The 23845-nt window shown below is 46.8% G+C and overlaps 2 protein-coding genes across 3 annotated transcripts in view; both read right to left on the minus strand.

Annotated features, from left to right (window-relative positions):
* The window catches only part of ca5a (carbonic anhydrase Va), a 17521-nt gene extending 8200 nt beyond the window's left edge, over positions 1-9321 (minus strand). Inside the window, exons 1-3 of one of the 2 annotated variants that reach the window (XM_010751847.3) lie at positions 8736-9321; positions 1686-1883; positions 986-1104 (exon numbers count right to left, since the gene is read on the minus strand). In XM_010751847.3, the coding sequence (XP_010750149.1) occupies positions 986-1104; positions 1686-1883; positions 8736-8874 (456 nt within the window). In that variant the 5' untranslated portion in view covers positions 8875-9321. Of the gene's footprint in view, positions 1-985; positions 1105-1685; positions 1884-1963; positions 2181-8735 lie in introns of those variants that run through there. The other variant, XM_010751848.3, reaches the window with a different exon arrangement.
* A 1946-nt stretch (positions 9322-11267) lies between these two features.
* On the minus strand, positions 11268-22857 carry uba2 (ubiquitin-like modifier activating enzyme 2). Its single transcript, XM_010751849.3, has 17 exons — positions 22578-22857; positions 17878-17961; positions 17291-17361; positions 17146-17210; positions 16149-16249; positions 15891-16012; positions 15743-15810; positions 15510-15631; positions 15289-15388; positions 14715-14866; positions 13826-13919; positions 13619-13731; positions 13333-13488; positions 13151-13247; positions 12796-12901; positions 12558-12700; positions 11268-12474 (listed from the first exon to the last, which is right to left on the minus strand). The coding sequence occupies exons 1-17, from the start codon at positions 22716-22718 to the stop codon at positions 12239-12241; spliced, it is 1971 nt and encodes a 656-aa protein (XP_010750151.2). The 5' UTR covers positions 22719-22857; the 3' UTR covers positions 11268-12238.
* Positions 22858-23845: the final 988 nt, after the last annotated feature.

The following is a 23845-nucleotide window of genomic DNA, read 5'->3' on the forward strand; positions in this document are numbered from 1 at the left end:
TCAGTTTGTTAGCTGCTGTTAGCTCAGTCTGTTAGCTGCTGTTAGCTCAGTCTGTTAGCTCATGTTAGCTCAGTCTGTTAGCTGCTGTTAGCTCATGTTAGCTCAGTCTGTTAGCTGCTGTTAGCTCATGTTAGCTCAGTCTGTTAGCTGCTGTTAACTCATGTAAGCTCAGTTTGTTAGCTCCTGTTAGCTCATGTTAGCTCAGTTTGTTAGCTGCTGTTAGCTCATGTTAGCTCAGTCTGTTAGCTGCTGTTAGCTCATGTTAGCTCAGTCTGTTAGCTGCTGTTAGCTCAGTCTGTTAGCTGGGGGCATGGGTGAACATGACGGGCTGGTGTAACCGGGCTCAGCAGCTTCTATGGACATGATGGCAGAGGAGCAGAGAGTGAAGAGGACGCTGACGGAGGAAGCTAAGAAGAGAAAAGGAGAGAGTGAGCGAGCAAGAAGCCGCCGGACAAGAGTAAATGTGGGACTGACTTTTAGTGGTTGGTGAGAGCTTGGTGAAATAAAAGGCTGAAAGACAGACGCCGAGCTGGGCTGACTGCTGCTGGACTAGGCAGTGAGATCAGCTGCTGCTGTGTGAAAATGTTATTTGGCAATATGTCGTTCAACTTTAGCCTCTATACGAACAATAAAGCAAAGAGAGAACTTAGTGGAGCGAGTTGCTGCCCCAAACGAAGGAGTTCAAGTATCTCTGGGTCCTGTTCACGACCGGACCGTTGCTGTCCATCTTGTCCTACATCCAACCCTCTGTTCTGGGCACATCCAACTGGGAGGAGACCCCGGGGCAGACCCAGAACCAGCTGGAGGGACTACATAGCCCATCTAGCCTGGGAACGCCTCGGGGTCCTCCAGGAGGACACCAGGAGCTGCCACCGCGACCCGACCCAACCCCGGATATGAGGAAGAGAGCGGATGAATCTCTTTTACTGTGTTCTCAGTATTGTGTCCACACCCTCTGTGCAAGCTCACATCATCGTCTGCGTACCTCTGCAGGAAACAGCCTCCGGTCCAGCGTGTGCTCCGACCCCCAGGCGTTGCTCTCGCCCCAGTGGAAGTGGAACTGGCACAGCCTGAACTTGTCTTGCAGGGGTCCCCCTTTCAGCGCTGCACCGCAAAGCAAAAAGGACACGTCGGTCAGTGCTCGTCCTCGGGAGGAATCTAACCTCTGACAGTCTGGTGGTTTTTAGTGTCTGCTTCCTCCTCCACAAAGGAGGAAATGATCGCAGGACGTCTGAGGAACAGGTTGTTCAGGCGGTAACTCTAACTGAGAGACATTCAGGTAACTTTAACTGTATTACACCTGTAACGAGTTTATCAAGAGACTCGGAGGAGATACAGCCAAGTCAACAAGTTGCTCTTGCATTCATGTTTCTGTTTATTCAAATCCTGCTTTTGTTCTCTGACGAGGTCACGTGACCCTGGAGAAGCTTTAAAACCCCAGAATACGTTTTTATTTGATGGTTTTGGAAAGTCGGTGCTGCCCAGTAATTAAACCTTTAAAGACAGACTACATGGTAGCTGCTGAGGTCAGAGGACAGACACGTGAGTCACGCGACGGTCAGCAGATCCACGTATGTAAGTGTAGCATTGATTACTGGATTACTGGAGAGATAATCCTCTCGTGTAGATGAAAACATGCATTCCTGTTCAGACTTAAAGGGGACTCACGCTTAACAAACACTCACTGGACTTGTCCGAAGTGTCGTCATACTCCACCAGGAAGGAGTAACCGTTGTTCCAGATCTGTTGGCAGGTCTGCGGGTCGTAGTCGGTCACCAGAGGCTTCAGCTGCGAGTCAAAGACGCTCTTTCGCACGACGATGTCGATGGGAGACTGGCGGTCGCCTCCGGGTACCGCGAGCGGCCCCTGCCACATGGGATGCACTGCGAGGAAGAAGAAGGAAAGGAGTCAGAGAAATTTAAAACTTCAACGGAAGCTTCCCGTGGAAAGCGCTGACACGTACTCTTCATGTTGTGCTCGGCCGCTTCCTGCATTTTTCTCAAACAGTCCATTTTGGAAAAACAGAAATCAGAGTCGCCACGTAAAAAATAATAAAAAATAAATCATTCAGCAGTGTCGCTTCAGGACGGAGCTCGACCTCCTCCTTCTTCTTCGAGACGTTTCAAGTGACTGAATGAAAAAGGAGCAACACTACTTCCTTCTCAGTCCACTTACTTCTTTTTTTTCCTAGAAGGAAATTACAAAATATAAGAGAGAGAGAGAGAGTGTGAGAGAGAGAAGTGGGCCGGCTGTACAGAAAGTGACATGAGGAATGTCCTGGCACGCCCCCAGCTCTCTCCCACAGCGTGGGGGAATCAAACCAACGACCTCTGGACGGTCCAAAAGCAGCCAGCCCGAAGCCAATGTCGCTCCACAGATCTGATTTGTAATTACCTCCCCCCAAAAGAAAGAAAAAAGCCAACCAGTCGTGCTCGTTTCTCCCTTTAAATCCTCTCAAAGGAAACAAAACATCGTCAAAGGACACAAAAGCAAGCGCACTCCATTGTTTTTCGCTGAACAGGTCTGACTGGGAGATGACCTTCATCCTCGTCGGGTTTCAGCGGCTCCTCCTCGGGGAGTCGGCCGTGAGTTTGTCCTGATTCATCACCCACGTTGTCGGCCAGATGTGATGAGTCAGCAAAAGATAAACGTGGATGAAGACGCCGGCCTGTCAAAGCTGAAACACCCCTATCGAGCAGTAACCCTTCTTTCATGTTTTAGTTTATTTACTGGAAAGTGTTTTGTGTTACTATGACAACCGGCAAAGGTGAACCCTAGGTTCAGGTTTTAAATGAGGCACATCGAGAGTCCTGGTCCCTCTACGACATCCTGTTCAAACATACACGTCGTTAACGTGTTTTAACACACGTGTTGATTTTTCACGTTAAAAACACGTTAACGATCTCACACATTCTGAGTTCAAACGGGTCAGTGTCGTAGGTTCCCATTGGTGGACCTGAGGCGGGCTGAATGACGCCTGGTTGCTCAAACAAGCCACCTGTGACGACACTCACCTGTTACAGGGTTCTTGCACCATTTTAAAAGTCAAATTTAATGCTTTAAATCAGGGGTCCCCAAACTTTTTTTCGTGCGGGCCACATCAACTTGCCTTTCTGTGATGGGGTCAGTCTATAACCGGAAATGATATCAGTCCCACCAGGATTTCACAGCCTTTTTTGAAATAGTTGCGGCCTAAAATCCCTGATGTTTAGGGATGTAACGATGCATCGTGACACGATTAAAATCGGTACAAATGTGTGACGACTCGCATCGGTTGACAGAAAAAATGAATCGCGATTCTTGGCGAATGCGAGAGAAGTAGGATATGTTCTTTTTCGTTTTTTAAAAAATTAGAAATAGGTTACGTTGTGGCTGCAGCTTCCACTGCCACGTCTGCCTGTCTGTGTCTCACACACACACACACACACACACACACACACACAGTAGTGGTAATCGGCGTCAGGCCTGACTGTACTGTAAATGATACCATAACACAGATCCTCCAGGAATTCACGATGTTGCGATTTGCAACTTCAACGCAACTTCAGTGAATCCCCGTGAATTCAGGGGTGTTGCAATTTTAACCAATCATCGCAACTTCCGCGCAGTCTGCACGGGGGATTAAACTCGGGTCAGGGACGGCCGCACCGTGCGGGAGGATCCCCTCGTGGGACCTCTCCCCGGCGCTGGCTGGCCCCCGCCGGGCGCATTTCCTCCGAGGTGGTGCGCCGCGACCGGTTAATGAGCTATCATCTTGTTGTTTTTATTTTCAGTTAGCTCATACTTCAAGCTGAAAGGTAATGGTCAGATCAGCTGCTTGCTGGCAGCCCTAATAAGAACACAAACTGCTTGAGAGTTTCTGTAAAGAGAGATTTTTTTCCTACAAATAAAAAGATAATTTTATTTGGTCAGAATTTGTCTGTAGCTTATTTTGATAAAAAAAAAAATCGTGAAAAAAATCGTAACGTGAACAAAAAAATCGTGACTCAAATCAAGTCGTGAGTTGAGTGTATCGTTACATCTCTACTGATGTTGCATGAGGTTTTCAAAAAAATTGTGGTTAAAGTTGCTTTTTACATTTTTGTTGCGATTTTGTTACGGGAGGAAGTGAAAGTTGCGATACGTTGCGATTCGACAGTCGCGGAGAGGGCGCAACGAGCACTAAGTCCACAGCCCCGGGAAGCGCCGAGGTCCTGGTGGATCGACTTTCTCTGTGAGATTACGTCCATGTAGAGTTGTCACGATACCAAAATGAGTAACCATGATACTATACCAGACAAAGTATCACGGCGTCTTTTTTTTATTATTATTATTTTTATGAACTGCAATGTATCTGTACGTTATAAATACTTATTAGTTACGTATAATGTTGTTCGGTGCATGATAAACATAATACTGGTGAAGTAAGAATTAGACTGAAACAAGTTTGAAACAACCAGTTTGTTTTTTTGAGCAAAATTAATGGTTGCCACTGACAACGCTGCCGCGGCAGACTCGGCGCTCGGGCCCGGTGCTTCTGCCACGGTGAGTGTGTTGTCTCGTGTTTGTGACTGTAAGCCGTGCACGTGTCTGGGTGAGAGCGAGCTGTTTGTTCTGAAGCGAGTTTCTATAGAAGCGGAGCTGCCTTCATGGAGTTCGTACTTGCTGACGGGCGGACCCAGCGTGTGGAAACATATCCCCGGACGTCACCAGTAACAGGCAAACAGCCAATCATTCAGCAGCTGTGGAGGTCGGTTGCGGTTCCATGTTGGTTTGTTTACAGGGAGTAGCATGCAGTGAGAAGCCGGGAGGAGAGCAGAGGCGTAAACTAGCACCGGTAGGATAGTAATCCACGGTAGGACCGTCCTGTAGAATTTCTAGTATAGTAGGAACCGTTACGATCTGGCACCACGGGGTACCGTGCAGCTCTACGTCCATGAATTATACAGTCAGTGAATGAAACCAGTGCTTCTTCTCTGGGGCGCCGTGGCAGCTTCAAACCTTTTCTGCATGTCGTCTCCGCACTTTCCTGTCACTACTACGATCAGTAGGTTCAACTGAACTCTATTAAAGGCAGCATCAAGGTTTGAGGCCCTGAACTGAGGTCTGAAGGAGTTTCTCTGAAGCCGTGCCTGAGTGTGACGTTTGACCTGAAGAGAGGTTTAAAGTCTGTTAGTGAACAAAAGGCCGCAGACCAAACCCTCTTCCACGCTGTAACGAGCAGCACAACAAGCTCGTTAAAGTTAAATATGAACTGTTGTTTTTGTTGGCAGACAGACGTTAAACGAGTCGAGCTTCATGCCGTCATTGGGCGTGGTGAGGAAGTTGTTGGAACTCGGACTGAGCTTGTGTGGGCGCATCGACATGAAGGGAAGTGACTCAGACTGCTCTTCACACACGTCTGTCACATGATCGGAGGTGAAGATTAATCAATTAACCTGTTTAATTGATGTTTGGGGCAGGAAATGTTCAGTAGTGTGCGTCCTAATCAGATGTTGAACCACCTCAGCTGGCTCCTTTGAAGGATCGGCAGCTCTTCTCCAAGCTCCTCGTCCATCTTCAAGGCGGAGCTCGGCCACCCGATGGAGCAGGGGTCCCCAAACGTCTTTCGGTGCGGGCCACATCAACTTGCCTTTCAGTGATGGGGGGTCGGGGTCAGTCTATAACAGAAATGATATCAGTCCCACCAGGATGTCGCGGCCTTTTTTGAAATAGTTGCGGCCTAAATCCCTGATGTTGCATGAGGTTTTCAAAAAAATTGCGGTGAAAGTTGCTTTTTACATTTTTGTTGCGATTTTGTTGCGGGAGAAAGTGAAAGTTGCGATATGTTGCGATTCGACAGTCGCGGAGAGGGCGCAGCGAGCACTAAGTCCACGGCCCCGGGAAGCGGCGAGGTCCAGGCAGGAGGGCGCTGTAAAGCTCGCAGCCAGAGCCGTGAGCCACCTTCGCCCCCGAGCCTTTCCAAGCCGACCCAGAGCCGGTCACGGTGCACCGGGGAGAGGTCCCATGAGGGGATCCTCCCGCACCGTGCGGCCGTCCCTGACCCGCCGAGTTGAATCCCCCGGGCAGACTGCGCGGAGGTTGATCACGAGCAAAGTCACGTCGGAATATACCATTGTGTGAGGGGATGAAAATTAGCTAATACTGTAAATAGTTCGTAAATAAGGTAGATTTTAATTAGAATGCCAAGCTTAATCATTAAGTGTGGATATTTTATAACAGGAAAATGCAGTTTGGAAAAACAGGCCATGTTTAGAGGGATTGTTTGGGATCGTTAAGTGGGCCACTCCAATTGTTTAGGCGGGCCGGATGTGGCCCGCGGGCCGTAGTTTGTAGACCCCTGCGATGGAGGAATCTCAACAAATGTTGGATGGCCCAAAACTTTGTTACTAAACGACTCCAAAACTGAGGAATCCAAACTGACTGTCCACCTCACCACGTTACTCCCTCCCTGTAGACAAGAACTGTGGTCCACAATTCCTCGAGTAACTCGATTACAAAAAACTGATCGAGGAATTTCCTCTGTCTCGAAGCCTCGTTTAATTAAACTTTTTTAGTGCGACACAACGTGCTTTACGTTACAGGCTTTGCGTCCCCTGCAAAGCGGACGAAGACGGAAGCGGACTTTTGGTAACATGTGTGGACAGTGATGATGTTCAGAACGGCAGACGCCGGGACAGAAAACAGCGAAAATGAGCAAACGCAGCAAAGCAAAAGTAAGAAGAACAAGAATTTTATACGATAGAATATCGACAGAATACTCGATCACCAAAAATATTCGATAGCTGCAGGCCTAGTCCACTTCACACGAATATCAAGTCATCTCCCAGAAACCACCTCACCTTTCAACCACGTGTCAATAAACTACGAAGCATCTCCAGAGTCAAACCCGTGCCGAAGCCTGTAGAGATCAGGGGCCTCATGTACAAAGCTTGCGTACGCACAAAAAAGGGGCGTACGTCCTTTCCCACGCTCACGTTCAAATGTATCAAACGTGAAATGATCGTAGAAATGTGCGTGCCCCACGCCAACTTCATAGCTGTCGTACGCACGTTTCTACAGCTATTGTTCCTTTGGCGACACTTAGAGGTGACGCTGGGAAACTGTTAATAATGTGAAAACAAGTAGTCATCAGAGTGATGTGCACATCAGAGACACACTTATGAACAATTAACACACCCACGTGTTTGCATTTATATGGGTGGATATAAAAGCATGCGTAATGTGATGAAGAAAATGGTATTAACAAAAGTTGTTAGAGGACCTTGCAAACGTGAGCGATTTAAGGAACGGGAGGATTTACTTGCAAACAATGATAATTGGCCTTATAAGACGATTTCGGTTACCGAGGCCAGTGTTACTGGAGTTGTGCGCAGGCCGGCCCGAGAACGCAACGGGGGCCGAGCTTTCTAACAAGCCCCTGATTGTCTCCCTGTGTTCAGTATTCTTGTCAGTAAAAGCGGACGTAAAATGTCAGCCGCAGCGCCACACCTGTCCACACCTGTCCACACCCGTGTGTGCGCTGCTCGCATCCCACGGCATTTACAGCCTCAAACACACGACGTCTTTTTTTGGGTCATATTTATCCCTGTTGACAGGGAACCAAACAGAATCTCCACTTCATTCACTAGAATCTCGAGCTCAGGCTCTGTGAAATTCATTTTCTTTCCTTTGTTCGTCGCGTTATCTGATCGGACACAGAGGTGAATCTCAGGTCCGGAGCCTATTTAAATAGATTTGCATATGTAAATGGAGGCGTGGACAGGGAGGAGTTGCACGTGCGCTCAATTCCACGTTGATTGGCATGTACAAAAGAAACGTGCTGGGATCCATGCGTACGCACACTTTGATACATCTGAATATTTTTGTGCGTACGACAGTTTCCGGGTTCTGGCGTACGCAAAGTTTCAGTAGGAAATCCACGCAAGTATTCGTACATGAGGCCCCTGGGCTCTAAAATATATCGCTGGCTTGCTAACTAACCCCCGGGCGGGTTCCACTTCTGGATGTTTACCGGGCTCGAGGTTCGAAACTAAAAAGGTGATCGCGCCTCGACTCTGGAACGAGCTGCCCGAGGAGACGAGGCTCGCTCAGTCTTAAAACTTTTAGTGATGTCGTCGATTTTCATGCTTCAATTTTGATCTTTCCATCTTCTGTGTTTATTGTCTGTCAACATGCAGTGTCACATGTTCTCACACTGTGTGCTATATAAATAAAGTTAGTATTATTATTTCAGCTGCTTGTATCCAGGATCTCGTTCTTTTGGTCTCGACCAGAGGTCAGGGTCGGGTCAGTACTTGTCCTGGGTGTCCGCCGCCTCTCTCGTCAGATGGGACTGGCTCCAGCCGCTGATGGAGGATGAGACACCATGCATGTGACCGGGATGTAGGTCAAAGGGCTTCACATGGCCCCCCAGTACAAAGGGGCAACATGTGGGGGGGGGGGGTAAACCTGGACTTCACTGGACCAGGACTCAAGCCTGGACCCAGCTGTCAACACTGATCCAGATCCAGCTGATCCAGTCCGGGTTTTGAACCCAGCTCTGCATGCACGTTTTATAGATGACAACAACAAAAGTGACCATAAACTGCTGCGGTGCTGACCCGCAATGTGAGGCCTCTGGGGCCCCCCAGAACCAGTCCAGAACCAGTACCAGAAGCAGGTCCGTGTGCTGTATAAAACATTAAAACACCCCCTCTCCGGGTAAGACGAGCAGCTGTGTGGGCGGACATGGTGTCCGGGTGTCGGGTACTCACTCTGAGACAGGACATATCTGCTGGAGCACGCCGTCAGGCTGCATCTCCTGCCGGGCGTCAGGCGCTGAGTCCCGGCGTGTCCGACCAGCCTCCGGAGCGGAGAAGCCAGAGGTCGGAGCGCGGATGTCAGAGTCACCATGGTCCGGTTCTAACCGTCAGCAGACACACGAGGAGGTTCCGTTAAGGTTCGCGCTCTTTTTGAAGCTAAATGAAGACAAACGTGTTTTTGTTGGTTGTTTCGCTCCGGTGAACTCAGACGATCTCTCGGCCTGACTCTGCACTCATGCCCGGAGGAAGAGGAAGAGAGGCGGGCTTTGGAAACAACGTGACCAGCTGTGTCTCTCCAGATGTTACCGAACAGGACGGGTCCAACCCAAACACGGTACAAACGTCCAGAGAGAGATAACCGGTGCTCGGAGAGATCGTGGCCGATGTTTGAGGCTCTCTGCTCGGCAGGACGGGAGGAGTGAGGGGGGGGGGGGGGGGCTCCGGAGCGGACCAATCAGAGGCCTCCTCTGAGGGGCGTTAGCGGGGATGAACCTGAACGCAACACGGGGAGGATCAACCAATCACAGCACGGCAAATAATGACAACAAACAACAAACAATAAATAAATAAATAAATAATTATAAAGACACACTGTTCACTGTGTTCACAATGTACAAAAATAAAAATAATTATATATTATAATATATATATATATATATAATATAATATATATATATAATAAACACACACCACATTTATGCAGAAATATAGATATATTCTACTGTATATAATATTAAATAATATAAATAATAATAAAGACACACTCCGGTTCACTGTGTTTCACATATTAAAAAAATAAAACAATATAATATATATATAATAATCTATATATATAATATATCATTAACACCCCCACACAACACACACTTGCAGAAAATATCGATTATACTACTGTATATAATATTAAATATACTTAATAATAAAGACACACTCCGGTTCACTGTGTTCACATATTAAAAAAATAAAAATAAAATTATATATATATAATACACACACACACACACATTTATGCAGAAATATAGATATATACTACTGTTCAAAAGTTTGGGGAAAACATGGAATAAAGTAGTAAATAGGACATATTGAAAATGAATATGAAATACAGCCACGGGTTATTTTTAGTTGAAATAACTGTTTCCTTCAAACACTCTTTCTGTCCTGGTTAGAGCCAGTTTGAGCTGCTCAGTGATGTGAATGGTTCAGTACAGCTTTGTACGAGATCTCCACTTTCATTTCTCAGAACAAGAAACAAACAGACGGACGTGTTTCAGAAGAAACTTCTGTGTTCCTGGACATGTCGAGCCTGTAGTGGAACCCACGGCTGCTGATGCTGCAGACACTCAGCTAGTCTGAACAGTTTTCAGCTCCGCTGCCATGACTGCAGAAGATGTTTCTGTCTATCTATAGACATTGTAGACTGAATAAAGGACTGGTGATGGAATAAATATGGTTTCTACATGCGGTAGGTGGATATGACAGGATATACATATCTATGGAAGACCAGGCACTTCAAATATATCATGTTAACACATGAACAACATGTTGATTTTTCACTATTGATGGTATAAAGAATGAATGACGGATGTGTGACCTCAACTAGAGCGGCGCCGAGGCTCAAAAAATGATCAATATATCTAAATATTGGCAAAGATGTGGACCTGAGGCAGCTGAATGACGCCTGGTTGCTCAAACAAATAACCTGTAACCACACCCACCTGTCAATCAAAGCATCCACGCTCTTAATCCTGCATAACTTTAAGCCTTAATATAACGTGAACAGGTGAGTTGTATATAAATTCACCCTCAGTACAGTTGTCATGAACGGGGAAATTAGCTACAGAGACCAAAACTGTTTTTTGTACCAGGCTGTAAACATGTTTATTTCTGCTGTGAAGTTGGACATTTGGACATGGGGACTTATGGAGACTGACTCACTGCTGGAGCCAGCCTCCAGTGGACGTTAGAGGAACTGCAGTTTTTTGGCTTCACTTCACAGACACGGTTTATTACATATACATTAATTTCACATAAACGTTCAGTTCCCATTGGCTGATGAGCAGTCGGGTTAAACCAGCTGGATTCCAGCTTCATGACTTCATCATCTTATCAAGATGGTGACACAGGAATACTGAACTGACTCCAGGTATCAGGCTTCATCTTCTTCAGCTTGTTTACAGCAGTGTTATCTGTGTAGTGGGCTGCGTGTTGCGTCATGCTTACTCGTCCCGTAAGCTTCATAGGAATGTCACACTCTGTACAGAGCTGATCACATGACCGTCAGACTTTAATCCCTGAACTGAACCAACAAAATATTTACCAGAAAATCAAGAACATAAACAATGTCACGTCCTATCTGTTAAAATAATCAGCCTGGGTCTAAAATCCAAAAACTCTAAGAAGTGATTTAAAACATGCTACATTCATTGTGTTTCTGAGGACTGTGAACCTTAAAGAAAGACAGAAATAAAGAGACCACACACACTGTGCATTGGTTTGGAGTTTATTGTCTTCACCAAATTGGTCCAAAGGGCTGTCGCAGCCTGTCAACAACAAGTCAGATCACAATGAAATATGAAATTATGGACACCGACACGGAGGGTAGACCTTCAGATTCAAAAAGGACTGGTTCTGGTCAAAACCACTAAATCCATCTCTGGTTCTGCTGGAGTGAAACTCAAACAGAACCAGGTCGTACTAATAAAAAGCAACGTGTTTACATTGAACTACCAAACAGCCTGGTTCTGGCCGTGTGGAGCCACGCGAGCGCCTCCGTGCTGCTTCACGGCTGTTTGACAAACTTTTATTTTATTTTATTTTTTTAACGTATCTGCAGCTGAGACATGTTCGTTCTAGAAAAGAGGTAGCAAACTAACATCTGCGACTCGACAACGTGGCTCAAACTCCGTCAGTGCTTTTTACAGACGCCAACAGCACCGCACAGGTGCAACCTGTGGTTTGTAGAGACGACCACGAGCGGCAGAGTTTTTGGTTGTTTGTTTTTTTAAATCTTTTTTTCCCCCACGAAGCACAAAAACACCCTGACTCGTGTGTAGCATGAGAAATACAGCAACGTTATAAAAAATACAAAAAAAGCCATTGAGAAGAATTTTATCATTTTATCTGGACCAGAAATGAATAAAAATAACAAAACAAACAAAAAAAAGCAGTTGTGTATTTTTCAAAACTTCTTAAAAAAAAAAAGTAGAATCTATTTACAGCAGAGAAGAAGAAGAAGAAGAAGAAGAAGAAGAAGAAGAAGAAGAAGAAGAAGAAGAAGAAGAGTATGAAAGCACGAACACAGTCGGAGGAAGGGGAAGCGACCAAAGACGAACTGGGGCAGTAAACTGTTCTTCATAAAAGACGAGTTTTATTGGAGCCTACTGTCGGCCTCGAGTCACAACGGTAACCGTTCAAAGTTCTTCAGGGACGGGCCGACGGGCAGGCGGTGGGCGGGTCTAGTCCAGAGCGATGATGTCGTCGTCGTCGTCGTCAGCAGCTGCTGCTGCGCTTGATTGGTCCGTCCGTGGGCGCTTGGTGGACGCCTCGCCGGTTTCCACGTCCGAGTGCTTCCTCTTGGTGCCGCTGGATGCTCCTGGTGCCGCCGTGCTGGACGACGGCGCTCCCTCCTCCTCCTCCTCGTCGGAATCAACGATCATGATGTCGTCGTCGTCGTCTGCTGCTGCTGCCCGCGCTGCCGGCGTTCAGAGAAAAGCAAATAAGAATGAGCGCCGACAAACAAGCGACAAACAGCTGATTAACCGGAGCGTAACTGACCTTTGGAGGAGGTGGACGGCTGGGCGGAGTCCTTGTTGCCGTTGGTGATGCTGTTAACCTCTTCCTGGTTGGTCTGAGGGGGCGGAGCTTTGTCTGGCGCCTCACCTACGACCTCGAACTCCACGTCGTGCTCGAGTTCCTCGCTGGCAATAAACACACAGAGAGACACAGCCGTGTCAGTTTGATAAACACACACGTGTGTGTGTGTGTGTGTGTGTGTGTGTGCAGAGGTACATACGTGTGCAGGACGTTAACGAGGAGTGTGTAGTCTTGGAGGAAGTCGTCGGCTTGGAGACGGCTGCCGTTACGGATCCCGAAATCAGAGAGGAACTTGCTGTTGTTGGCTGTGGACGAGCAGACGGGGAGCGATAACATCGAGCTGCTTCAATGAGTTTTAAAACTTTTACACTCCGTTAACTCTCTCATCACTCTGTGCTGCGACTGCCACATTTCCACATATACAATCATAAGCCTGTAAAACTGGACGTGCAGCTCTCCGATCGTCTCTAACTGAACCGGTCTGTCTGTCCACAGGCGTCCCCACAGCGCCCTCGTCTGTCCATATGAAGAATCACTCTAACTTTCACACTGACCTTCCGTCTCTCCTTCCTCCGAGGAGATGAGGATGGTCCCTTTTCCATCCTCTATCTGAACATCTGGAGCCACCATGCCGAACCTCTCCTTCAGGATCTGATTCAATAAAACAAAACATTTAACTGAGAGTCAGAACTCGATGAGCGGCGTGTTCAGGATTTCTGTGAGCGAGCGACGTTACCCTGTCCTGCAGAGAGAGGACCATTGTTTTGTGGACGTTGAGTTTGACTGTGACTTCAGGTTTGCTGGCGCAGACGTAGCAGTTGGCACTGGGCGGGTCCAGGATGCACGGGACCAGCAGCTTTTTCCTGAGGTTGGGACACTTGTTCAGGAAGATCTGGACCAAGAAGAGGCGGCAAACAGAGAGCAACGTCAAACAACAGATTTGACTCTGAAGCTGAGGCTGAGCCCGACCACCTGATACCATCCCTCCACGTCAAAGTAATCAGGTCAAATGTCCGACTAACCGTGCGACAGGACTCCAGTTCTCCAGACAGGATCTTCAGCCCCTCCAGCACGATGAGTCCAGCGATGACGGCGTTGGTTGTAGCGATCGCCGGGATGATGTTACCCGCCATGGCTGGACACAAACAGACAGACAGACAGCTGGATGTGGATGTGCACGACGCCTGTGTTCCACTTTGATCGAGTACAAAACGTACAATAAAACTTACACTTCACATCAAAGCGACTCTTCATGTTCATGCTAAAGATGTGCATACGGAGGTTGGCTGCCGCGGTAACGAAGTCCATGGCCGGAGGGTCGTCCTGGCAACAAGAGGAAGGTGAATGATACATGTGCTGCAGCCAACTAAAAAAGAGCGGGAAAATTTAACATGGGCGCTTATGGATGGAATGTTCGGAAGCTAGAGTGGAAAATCTGTACCAGAAAATAATGTTTAAACTGCTCTCACGGCCACAAATTTCACTCTACAGAAATAATTTGAACATCAGATTGTAGGAAAATTTGTGCTGCTCGCTCACACAAACCTGCTGAAGCTGTCAGACTTCTAGTTTTGGCTCTGTTAGCTCAGATGTGTCAGGATCACCCACCAACTGCCCCATTTACTCCCATATTAACTGAGAGCAGAGATTTGTGGAGGGAAAGCAGACGTACCAGTTTTTTACCTCGCTCTAGAGGTCACATTTTTTAACTTTAGCCACACAGATTATATATGTAGACGTTCAGCGAGACCTGAGGATGCTTAAAATCCTCTCTGTTCATTGATACGACCTACAGTTTGGTCAGAGCGGTCTCTTGTTTGAAGGTGAACTTTGAAGGCTTTCTCTCTCTCTCTCTCTCTCTCTCTCTCTCTCTCTCTCTCTCTCTCTCAGCAGCTTCAACTGACAGACTGTTTGTTGCTCTGATTGGTCGACAGCTGGTTGCTGGGCAGAAATTCTCAAGACTGTGATTGGCTTAATTAAAAGCACTGTCAATGATATAGTATGTGCGAGACACCACACTCTGTTTTGCCTGTTAACTACAGTGCTGAATAAATGCTGTTAGATGGACGAGAAGCATCAGACAGTTTTCTGGTTCCAGTTTGTGTTTGTGTTTGTTACCTTGTCCCACACCAGCTCGGATCCTTCTCCCTTCTCCTGCAGCTGTGAGCGGAGAGTCTCCACACTGTGCTGGAACAGCTGGCAGTGACCCCAAACACCCAGAACCTGCTGGTCCTTCAAACCCGAAGCCGGAGTATCCTCCTGTGGATTCGCTGGATAGATGAACGTAAAGAGGAAGAGATTAACACCAGAGACGGCCAAGAGACAGACAGAGAGTATAGGCTCATTGAGGCTACATGATTACAGGGTTAGCTCACAGTTCACGGCAATTACTGTCTGGAAACAGCTGCTCTGAAGTCCGCTATTTACTGTGAGATATTTATCACCCTGTAGATTTTAAAGGGTGTCCCAGCAGTCGGCTGGTTCTTGGATGATTCGCTTCATGTTGTACGAGAGCTAAACTGGGAGTTTTGCGCTCAGTACCTCACGTCAGACAGGTAGTTTGATATTTTTAGCAATTGTAAAGTCAGCGCACACATAGCTGCCATTTTTTTGCTTGTTAAAAGGCGATGGAGTTGCCGGATGAAGCGGTTGCGAACAAGCGTCGAACCCCTGGGTTTCATTCCAGACATACCGCCGTTCTCTAGCTGCTGCCAGTCCAGAGGCGTGGGAGCTTTCCTCTTCTTCCACAGCTTGTCCATGGTCAGCAGGTACATGATGTCGTCTTTGAAAAGCTGTGGACGAGAGCCGGAAAGCATGTTTTAAAAAACAGCACAAGACACTCAAACACATGTGTAGCCAGTTACAAATCTGTATTTGAATTTCTCAAACAGCTGTACAAGAACCATGTGGTACCTTGTTGAAGAGTTTGACAGGGTCGTATCCCGTGGACCGGGCCCAGTCCTTTGTGGAGACCCGCTTGATGTCGCCGTCCTTTTCCGAGGCTGTGGCGCGAGCTGCCGTGTCTTCAGGATTCCCTGTTGACAGAACGCGCACACACGTTTCACAGTGTAAGTTTGGACGTGTGTTTCTACCTCTGTCACTAAAACGTTCTGTTCAAACAAATCAAACGCAGCGTTCTCGCTCACATGCCGCCTCGGGGTCCGCGGTGTCTGGTGACACCTCCTGATCTGCATCCTCTTCTCCAAACAGCTGACTGTAGCGACAAAGAAGGTTGAATGTTAACAGTGTGTCTTTGCACTGTCATGGAAACTAACTGATGAGATCGAGCCTTACTTGAAGAGATACTTGGCCCAGACGATGCAGTGAATGGGCTCAGATGGCGTGTTTCTTATGGTGCATCCTGGGAAAGTCTTCTGGGTGGGCTTGGGTTGGCATTCGTAGCACTCTGTCATTCCCTGGAGGACAAGGAGGGGAAAAAGAAAGGGTTACCGAGATGAAGAAAGACACAACGAGAGCTCGGAAAGCTACGCAACAACAACAACAACAACAACAACAACAACAACAACAAGACATAAGGCGAGAGTGCTCTACCTTCTTGATGACTGTGACTTGTCCAAGGTATCCAGCCGTGCCGCTCTCTATCAGAGGAATGTCTGCTGCCAAACACATCCTGTTCACGTGGTTACGGGCCGCTACAGAGACAGACAGTGTTTTATTTTAATCATTAGCTGAGTAACAACAACAACAACAAACTAAAAACGGTGTAAATAAATGTAGAGAGTGTCTGACAGACATTATTACTGACACTGCAGCAGCACAGAGACTTCAATAAAGTCAGTCAAAGGCAGCTTGAGGTTGCCGAGCAACCAGGGTCAGCTGCAGGTCAGAGCAATTAACTGCAGCTGTGCTCTGTCTGTGTGTGAGTGACTGCTGAGAGACACAGAAAATCTCTAAATGAAGCCCCTCCAACTAGTGGACACTAATGCCAAACGGTAGGTGGTATCAAAAAGCCCAAATGACCGTGAGCATCCTCATCTTGTCGACCATGTGAATGCTGAATTTCAGTGTGTGAAGTTAAAAAATGTGACCTGGGGAGAGAGAGAAAGAACAGGTGCCCCGTGCTCCTTTGGGAAATTTCTCCTCTCCAGTTTACATGGGAGTAGATGGGGCTGTCGGTGGGTGATCCTGGAGCATCAGTGCGTCTCCCGCCAAAACTATAAGTCTGACAGCTTCAGCAGTGATATCGCTGCGTAGCCCACGAATTTTCCTACGTTTCTATGTAGAAATTATTTCTGTAGAGAGACATTTGTGGCCACGAGAGCCGGTTGCAAATGTATTTTCTGACAAATGTTTCTCTCCCTCTCCACTCTAGCGATGAGGTCACCTGGAACATTCTACCAATACACACCCATTGTAAACGTTGCCGTGGTTTTTAGTGATTTTTGGCAAAACCATTTGGTGAAGCTCTTAGAAAAGTCACAGCACAACATCCCCCGCTGAGCCGGTCATTTTGATACCTTCTTTGTCTATGTGCGACCAAAACTGAAGAAACACAACACGTCAGAGTCGTGATGTTGTGTTTGAGTACCTCTGTTATCCAGAGCGTTCATCACCAGCACAAACTTTCTGAAGAACTCCACGTTGTAGTCGGGGCTGTCAGGAGGGGAAGAACACATCAACAACATGTCTAACACTTTTTATTAGACGAGTCAAAAAAAAACAGAGGGGCTCACTTCATGATGCTGTCGTGGTACGCCGTGATATTTGCAGACGGACAGAACTGCAGAGCGCTCTCCTTGGCTACCTGAAGAACAACAGAGTGTAACTCAATGAGCCAAAGACGTACAACGTAACCATTATTAAATTATGAACACTTCCACTTATGTCCCGATATATCGCAGTCATCTTCATTTGGAAGATTTGTATATTAACATTCACTTGATCATCGACTGGTCGGGCCTGCCGCTGTGGTCCTGATGAAGTCCACTACATGTACTATTATTATGATTAATACTACCTTTAGTCATATCTCCCTCTCTTTAACTCAACCTGTCTCTGCAGATGTCTAATCTCGGTTCTCCCTCTTAAAGGAAGTTTTTCCTCACCACTGTCGTCAAGTGCTTGCTCATGGTGGGAACTGTTGGGAAATAATGGAATGGAATAATGCTCCTATTTTGTTTTTGTTTCCCGTAACCTGTCGACTGTAAAATTCCAATAAAGATATTACTATTGCATATTTCAGGGTGTTCGTCATAACACAGTGTCAGCTCAAACAAGATTAATGATGCTACCTGAGGTTAACCCGCTCGTGTTTAAATACCTGTGCTTTAGACTTGCCCACATGCTTCTTCTGGAAGAGGAACTGACGGTTCAGGTTGCTCACGTCGATCGTGTCCAAGTCGATCTGTCAAAATCAACAAGATGTAACGTCAGTTGTGTCAGGCTTTTTTAAATAAAGTGCACAAAAGATCTATATTTTTAGGATGAAGCCATTTTCTGCTTGTTTTTACTTCTTTAACATTTAAGCTTATAAACAATACTTAATGTATGTGGAACACCATGTGTGTGGTACCTATAGATTCAGAAGAAGCTAGGCTATCATAAGCATCCATGTAATGTTCTTATAAGGGAAGCATGAGTGAAAAACCTACAATACACTACGCTGCGAGGTCTGTGGTTTTCTTCCGGTTCTTTTAAAATCAGTTCCTCAGGCGTTCTTTTGCAGAAGCCGCTTCACACACTAAATCAATCATTCAGTTCAACACGGTTCACTCCCAAACTGTGCCTCGAGGAGCCACGTGGCTTTTGTTATGACTGAAAAAACAACTTCCTTCTACAAAGTGAAGGTCGAAACAGTCAACGACGGCATTCACAAGACGGAACAATCAGCTACATTTAGTCATTTAGCTGACACTGCAGCAATAAGTACTACCCAAGTCCAGCTGTAGAGGACAGAGTTGTTGGTAGTGTTGTAGAGGAGGTCCTCTCTGAAGAGCTGGGGGTCTTCAGGAGGTCTGTGAAGGTAGAGAGGGACGCCCCTGATCTGTAGGAACTGGTAGGACGTTCCACCAACGGGGAACAACAGACAGAAAAGATGGATTGTCCTGAGTCCTGGGTGGCAGAGCCAGGAGGAGGTAACATCTGTCTGTATGAGGACGTTCAAGAAGCAGAGACTGCTTTGTAGATCTGAGTTTAATGTGGCTGCTACAGGTCGACAGAGGAGCTCCATGAGCAGCAGGGTAACATGTTAAAGTGCAGGCGAGTTGCCACGTTCTGGATCATCTGAAGGGTTTCACTGTGCAGGCTGGGAGGCCCGTCAGGAAGACGTCAGAGATGAACACAGCCTGTATCAGGAGCTGGAGAACATGCTGAGGCGGCATCAACCAAAAGTGACGAGATCGTGAAGGTTAGCTGGTCAGTCATGACTCCTGAGTTTCTTCTGGGATAATTATATTTACATATTTAGATGCGCATTAAGTTTCTCGCTACCCTGGTAGTGGCGAGACTGGGGAGTCAATTAGATGTTGTTGTCATGGTGTATAGCAGTAGGTACGGGGGCTGTGGCTCAGGAGGCAGAGCGGGTCGTCCACTAATCAGATGATCGGTGGTTTGATCCCCGGCTGCTACAGTCTGCATGTCGAAGTGTCCTTGGACGAGATGCTGAACCCCAAATTGCTCCCTGTAAGTGACTCTGGATAAAAGCGTCAGCTGAATGACTAAACGTAAATGTAAGGTACGACCGGTTTAGCGTCCATAGATTCTCACCTATGGATGAACTTTACATCTCTTCTCTCTTTTACTTTACATATTCAGGTACCGGGCATATTTTAAATCCTCTTTTAGAGCTCTTATTATCTCATGTTTACGTCTCAGCATGTGGCTCGGTCGCTTGGCATTAAACGTGTCATTGTTTACGGATTACTGAGCTGTCATTTCATTTAAAAAGGCTCCTCTAGGAGGTCCCTGAACGCCTCACAGGGTCACAAACCATCTGACCTCTTGAAACCTTGAGCTGTATGTGGCTTTAAACGTGTTGTTGTTTCTTCTTCTATCTCACAGGAAAAGCATAACACTGAGCTGTTATGTCATTGAAAAAAGGCTCCTCTAAAAAGGTCCCTGAACGCCTCACTGGGTCACAAACCATCTGACCTCTTGAAACCTTGAGCTGTATGTGGCTTTGGCTTTAAACGTGTTGTTGTTGTTTCTTCTTCTATCTCACAGAAAAAGCATAACACTGAGCTGTTATGTCATTGAAAAAAGGCTCCTCTAAAAAGGTCCCTGAACGCCTCACAGGGTCACAAACCATCTGACCTCTTGAAACCTTGAGCTGTATGTGACTTTGGCTTTAAACATGTTGTTGTTGTTGTTTTCTTCTATCTCACAGGAAAAGCATAACACTGAACACTGAGCTGTTATTTCGTTTAAAAAAAGGCTCCTCGAAAAAAGGCTCCTCTAAAAAGGTCCCTGAACGCCTCACAGGGTCACAAACCATCTGACCTCTTGGAACCTTGAGCCGTATGTGGCTCGGTCGCTTGGCTTTAAGCGTGTTGTTGTTATTTCTTCTTCTATCTCACAGGAAAAGCATAACACTGAGCTGTTATGTCATTGAAAAAAGGCTCCTCTAAAAAGGTCCCTGAACGCCTCACAGGGTCACAAACCATCTGACCTCTTGAAACCTTGAGCTGTATGTGGCTTTGGCTTTAAACATGTTGTTGTTGTTGGTGTTTCTTCTTCTATCTCACAGGAAAAGCATAACACTGAACACTGAGCTGTTATTTCATTTAAAAAAAGGCTCCTCGAAAAAGGTCCCTGAACGCCTCACAGGGTCACAAACCATCTGACCTCTTGAAACCTTGAGCTGTATGTGGCTTTGGCTTTAAACGTGTTGTTGTTTCTTCTTCTTCTATCTCACAGGAAAAGCATAACACTGAACACTGAGCTGTTATTTCGTTTAAAAAAGGCTCCTCGAAAAAAAGCTCCTCTAAAAAGGTCCCTGAACGCCTCACAGGGTCACAAACCATCTGACCTCTTGAAACCTTGAGCCGTATGTGGCTTTGGCTTTAAACGTGTTGTTTCTTCTTCTATCTCACAGGAAAAGCATAACACTGAGCTGTTATGTCATTGAAAAAAGGCTCCTCTAAAAAGGTCCCTGAACGCCTCACTGGGTCACAAACCATCTGACCTCTTGAAACCTTGAGCTGTATGTGGCTTTGGCTTTAAACGTGTTGTTGTTGTTTCTTCTTCTATCTCACAGGAAAAGCATAACACTGAGCTGTTATGTCATTGAAAAAAGGCTCCTCTAAAAAGGTCCCTGAACGCCTCACTGGGTCACAAACCATCTGACCTCTTGAAACCTTGAGCTGTATGTGGCTTTGGCTTTAAACGTGTTGTTGTTGTTTCTTCTTCTATCTCACAGGAAAAGCATAACACTGAGCTGTTATGTCATTGAAAAAAGGCTCCTCTAAAAAGGTCCCTGAACGCCTCACTGGGTCACAAACCATCTGACCTCTTGAAACCTTGAGCTGTATGTGGCTTTGGCTTTAAACGTGTTGTTGTTGTTTCTTCTTCTATCTCACAGGAAAAGCATAACACTGAGCTGTTATGTCATTGAAAAAAGGCTCCTCTAAAAAGGTCCCTGAACGCCTCACTGGGTCACAAACCATCTGACCTCTTGAAACCTTGAGCTGTATGTGGCTTTGGCTTTAAACGTGTTGTTGTTGTTTCTTCTTCTATCTCACAGGAAAAGCATAACACTGAGCTGTTATGTCATTGAAAAAAGGCTCCTCTAAAAAGGTCCCTGAACGCCTCACTGGGTCACAAACCATCTGACCTCTTGGAACCTTGAGCTGTATGTGGCTTTGGCTTTAAACGTGTTGTTGTTGTTTCTTCTTCTATCTCACAGGAAAAGCATAACACTGAGCTGTTATGTCATTGAAAAAAGGCTCCTCTAAAAAGGTCCCTGAACGCCTCACAGGGTCACAAACCATCTGACCTCTTGAAACCTTGAGCTGTATGTGGCTTTGGCTTTAAACGTGTTGTTGTTTCTTCTTCTATCTCACAGGAAAAGCATAACACTGAACACTGAGCTGTTATTTCGTTTAAAAAAAGGCTCCTCGAAAAAAGGCTCCTCTAAAAAGGTCCCTGAACGCCTCACTGGGTCACAAACCATCTGACCTCTTGGAACCTTGAGCCGTATGTGGCTCGGTCGCTTGGCTTTAAACGTGTTGTTGTTTCTTCTATCTCACAGGAAAAGCATAACACTGAACACTGAGCTGTTATTTCGTTTAAAAAAGGCTCCTCTAAAAAGGTCCCTGAACGCCTCACTGGGTCACAAACCATCTGACCTCTTGAAAACAGGGGCGAGACATAAGGAGTCTCTGTATGTGGCTCGGTCGCTTGGCTTTAAACGTGTTGTTGTTTCTTCTGTCTCACAGGAAAAGCATAACACTGAACACTGAGCTGTTATTTCGTTTAAAAAAAGGCTCCTCGAAAAAAGGCTCCTCTAAAAAGGTCCCTGAACGCCTCACTGGGTCACAAACCATCTGACCTCTTGAAAACACTTGAAAACATCCACAGCTGATGCCCAGACAGACTCACACTTCAGACCCTTCCAGTGTTATGAGGATAAAATCATAACAGCAGCAGTAAACACACCGGGCTGTCTGAGCTGAGCGTCACGTTACACACAGGTTGTGGCTAACTCAGCAGTGCTAATGGCGCCAAACACTCTATTCTTCTTTTTTTTTCTTCCCGGGCTTTAACCCGAACTGTACCCCGGGTCCAGAGGAGGACGGTACCGAGAAACCAACCCACAAACTGTCTGTTTGTGTCAGGAGTTAGCCCGAGCGGCTCCGTCTACACAAAGAGTTAGCACGGGAGCTAGTTAGCACGTTAGCATGCTAACACACACACACACACACACACACACACACACTCACACACACACACTCACACACACACACTCACACACACACACTCACACACACACACACACACACACACACACACACACACACACACCACTTCGATGTTCTTGAAGCCGGTCAGCACGACGTTCTTCAGCAGCTCGCAGCCGATCCCTCCGGCTCCCACCACCAGCACCTTGCAGCTGGACAGCGAGTCCGCCAGCTCCTTCCGCAGGGAACCCACCAGTTGGACCATGTTGATCGGCTAGAGACAGAACCAGAACCAGAACCAGAACCAGAACCAGAGCCTGCAGCACCGGGAGGCTAGCGGCTAGCTTCTTCTTCTACTACAGAAGTCCGGCCCACTCCCGGGTTACTCTTCTTCTTCTTCTCTGGCGCGCGTTAACCTGTTTGGTGTCTTAGCGCCCCCTCTTCTCTGGCGCGCGTTAACCTGTTTGGTGTCTTAGCGCCCCCTTCAGGTTGACTGTTGGTACTACAACAGCTCTCCTGAATTTCACCTCTGATAGACAGACAGACAGACAGACAGGCAGACAGACAGACAGACAGACAGGCAGACAGATAGACAGACAGACAGACAGGCAGGCAGGCAGACAGGTAGACAGACAGGCAGACAGACAGGCAGGCAGCCAGACAGACAGGCAGGCAGACAGACAGGCAGGCAGGCAGATAGACAGACAGACAGACAGACAGGCAGGCAGATAGACAGACAGACAGACAGACAGGTAGACAAGGCAGACAGACAGACAGGCAGACAGGCATACAGACAGACAGACAGGCAGGCAGATAGACAGACAGACAAACAGGCAGGCAGACAGACAGACAGACAGACAGACAGTCAGACAGACAGGCAGGCAGACAGACAGTCAGACAGGCATACAGACAGACAGGCAGGCAGACAGACAGGCAGGCAGGTAGACAGACAGGCAGACAGACAGACAGGCAGACAGACAGGCAGACAGACAGTCAGGCATACAGACAGACAGGCAGGCAGGCAGATAGACAGGCAGGCAGGTAGACAGACAGGCAGGCAGGCAGATAGACAGGCAGGCAGATAGACAGACAGACAGACAGGTAGACAGACAGACAGACAGGCAGACAGACAGACAGGCAGGCAGGCATACAGACAGACAGACAGACAGACCGACAGATAGACAGACAGATAGACAGACAGATAGATAGATAGATAGATAGATAGATAGATAGATAGATTTATTTATCTCAAGCTGGGAAATTACAGTAAGAAGAAGATATACTTTATTACTTTATTATTTACATGTAATTCTAACCCCAAACACACATACAGTACAAGTACAAGGCTCATAAACATGCAAAGATGGTGGAGTGATGGGCAGCCAGCCAGAC

This window comes from Larimichthys crocea, chromosome XX (assembly GCF_000972845.2).
Source record: "Larimichthys crocea isolate SSNF chromosome XX, L_crocea_2.0, whole genome shotgun sequence".
In the NCBI taxonomy this organism is placed as follows: Eukaryota; Metazoa; Chordata; class Actinopteri; family Sciaenidae; genus Larimichthys; species Larimichthys crocea.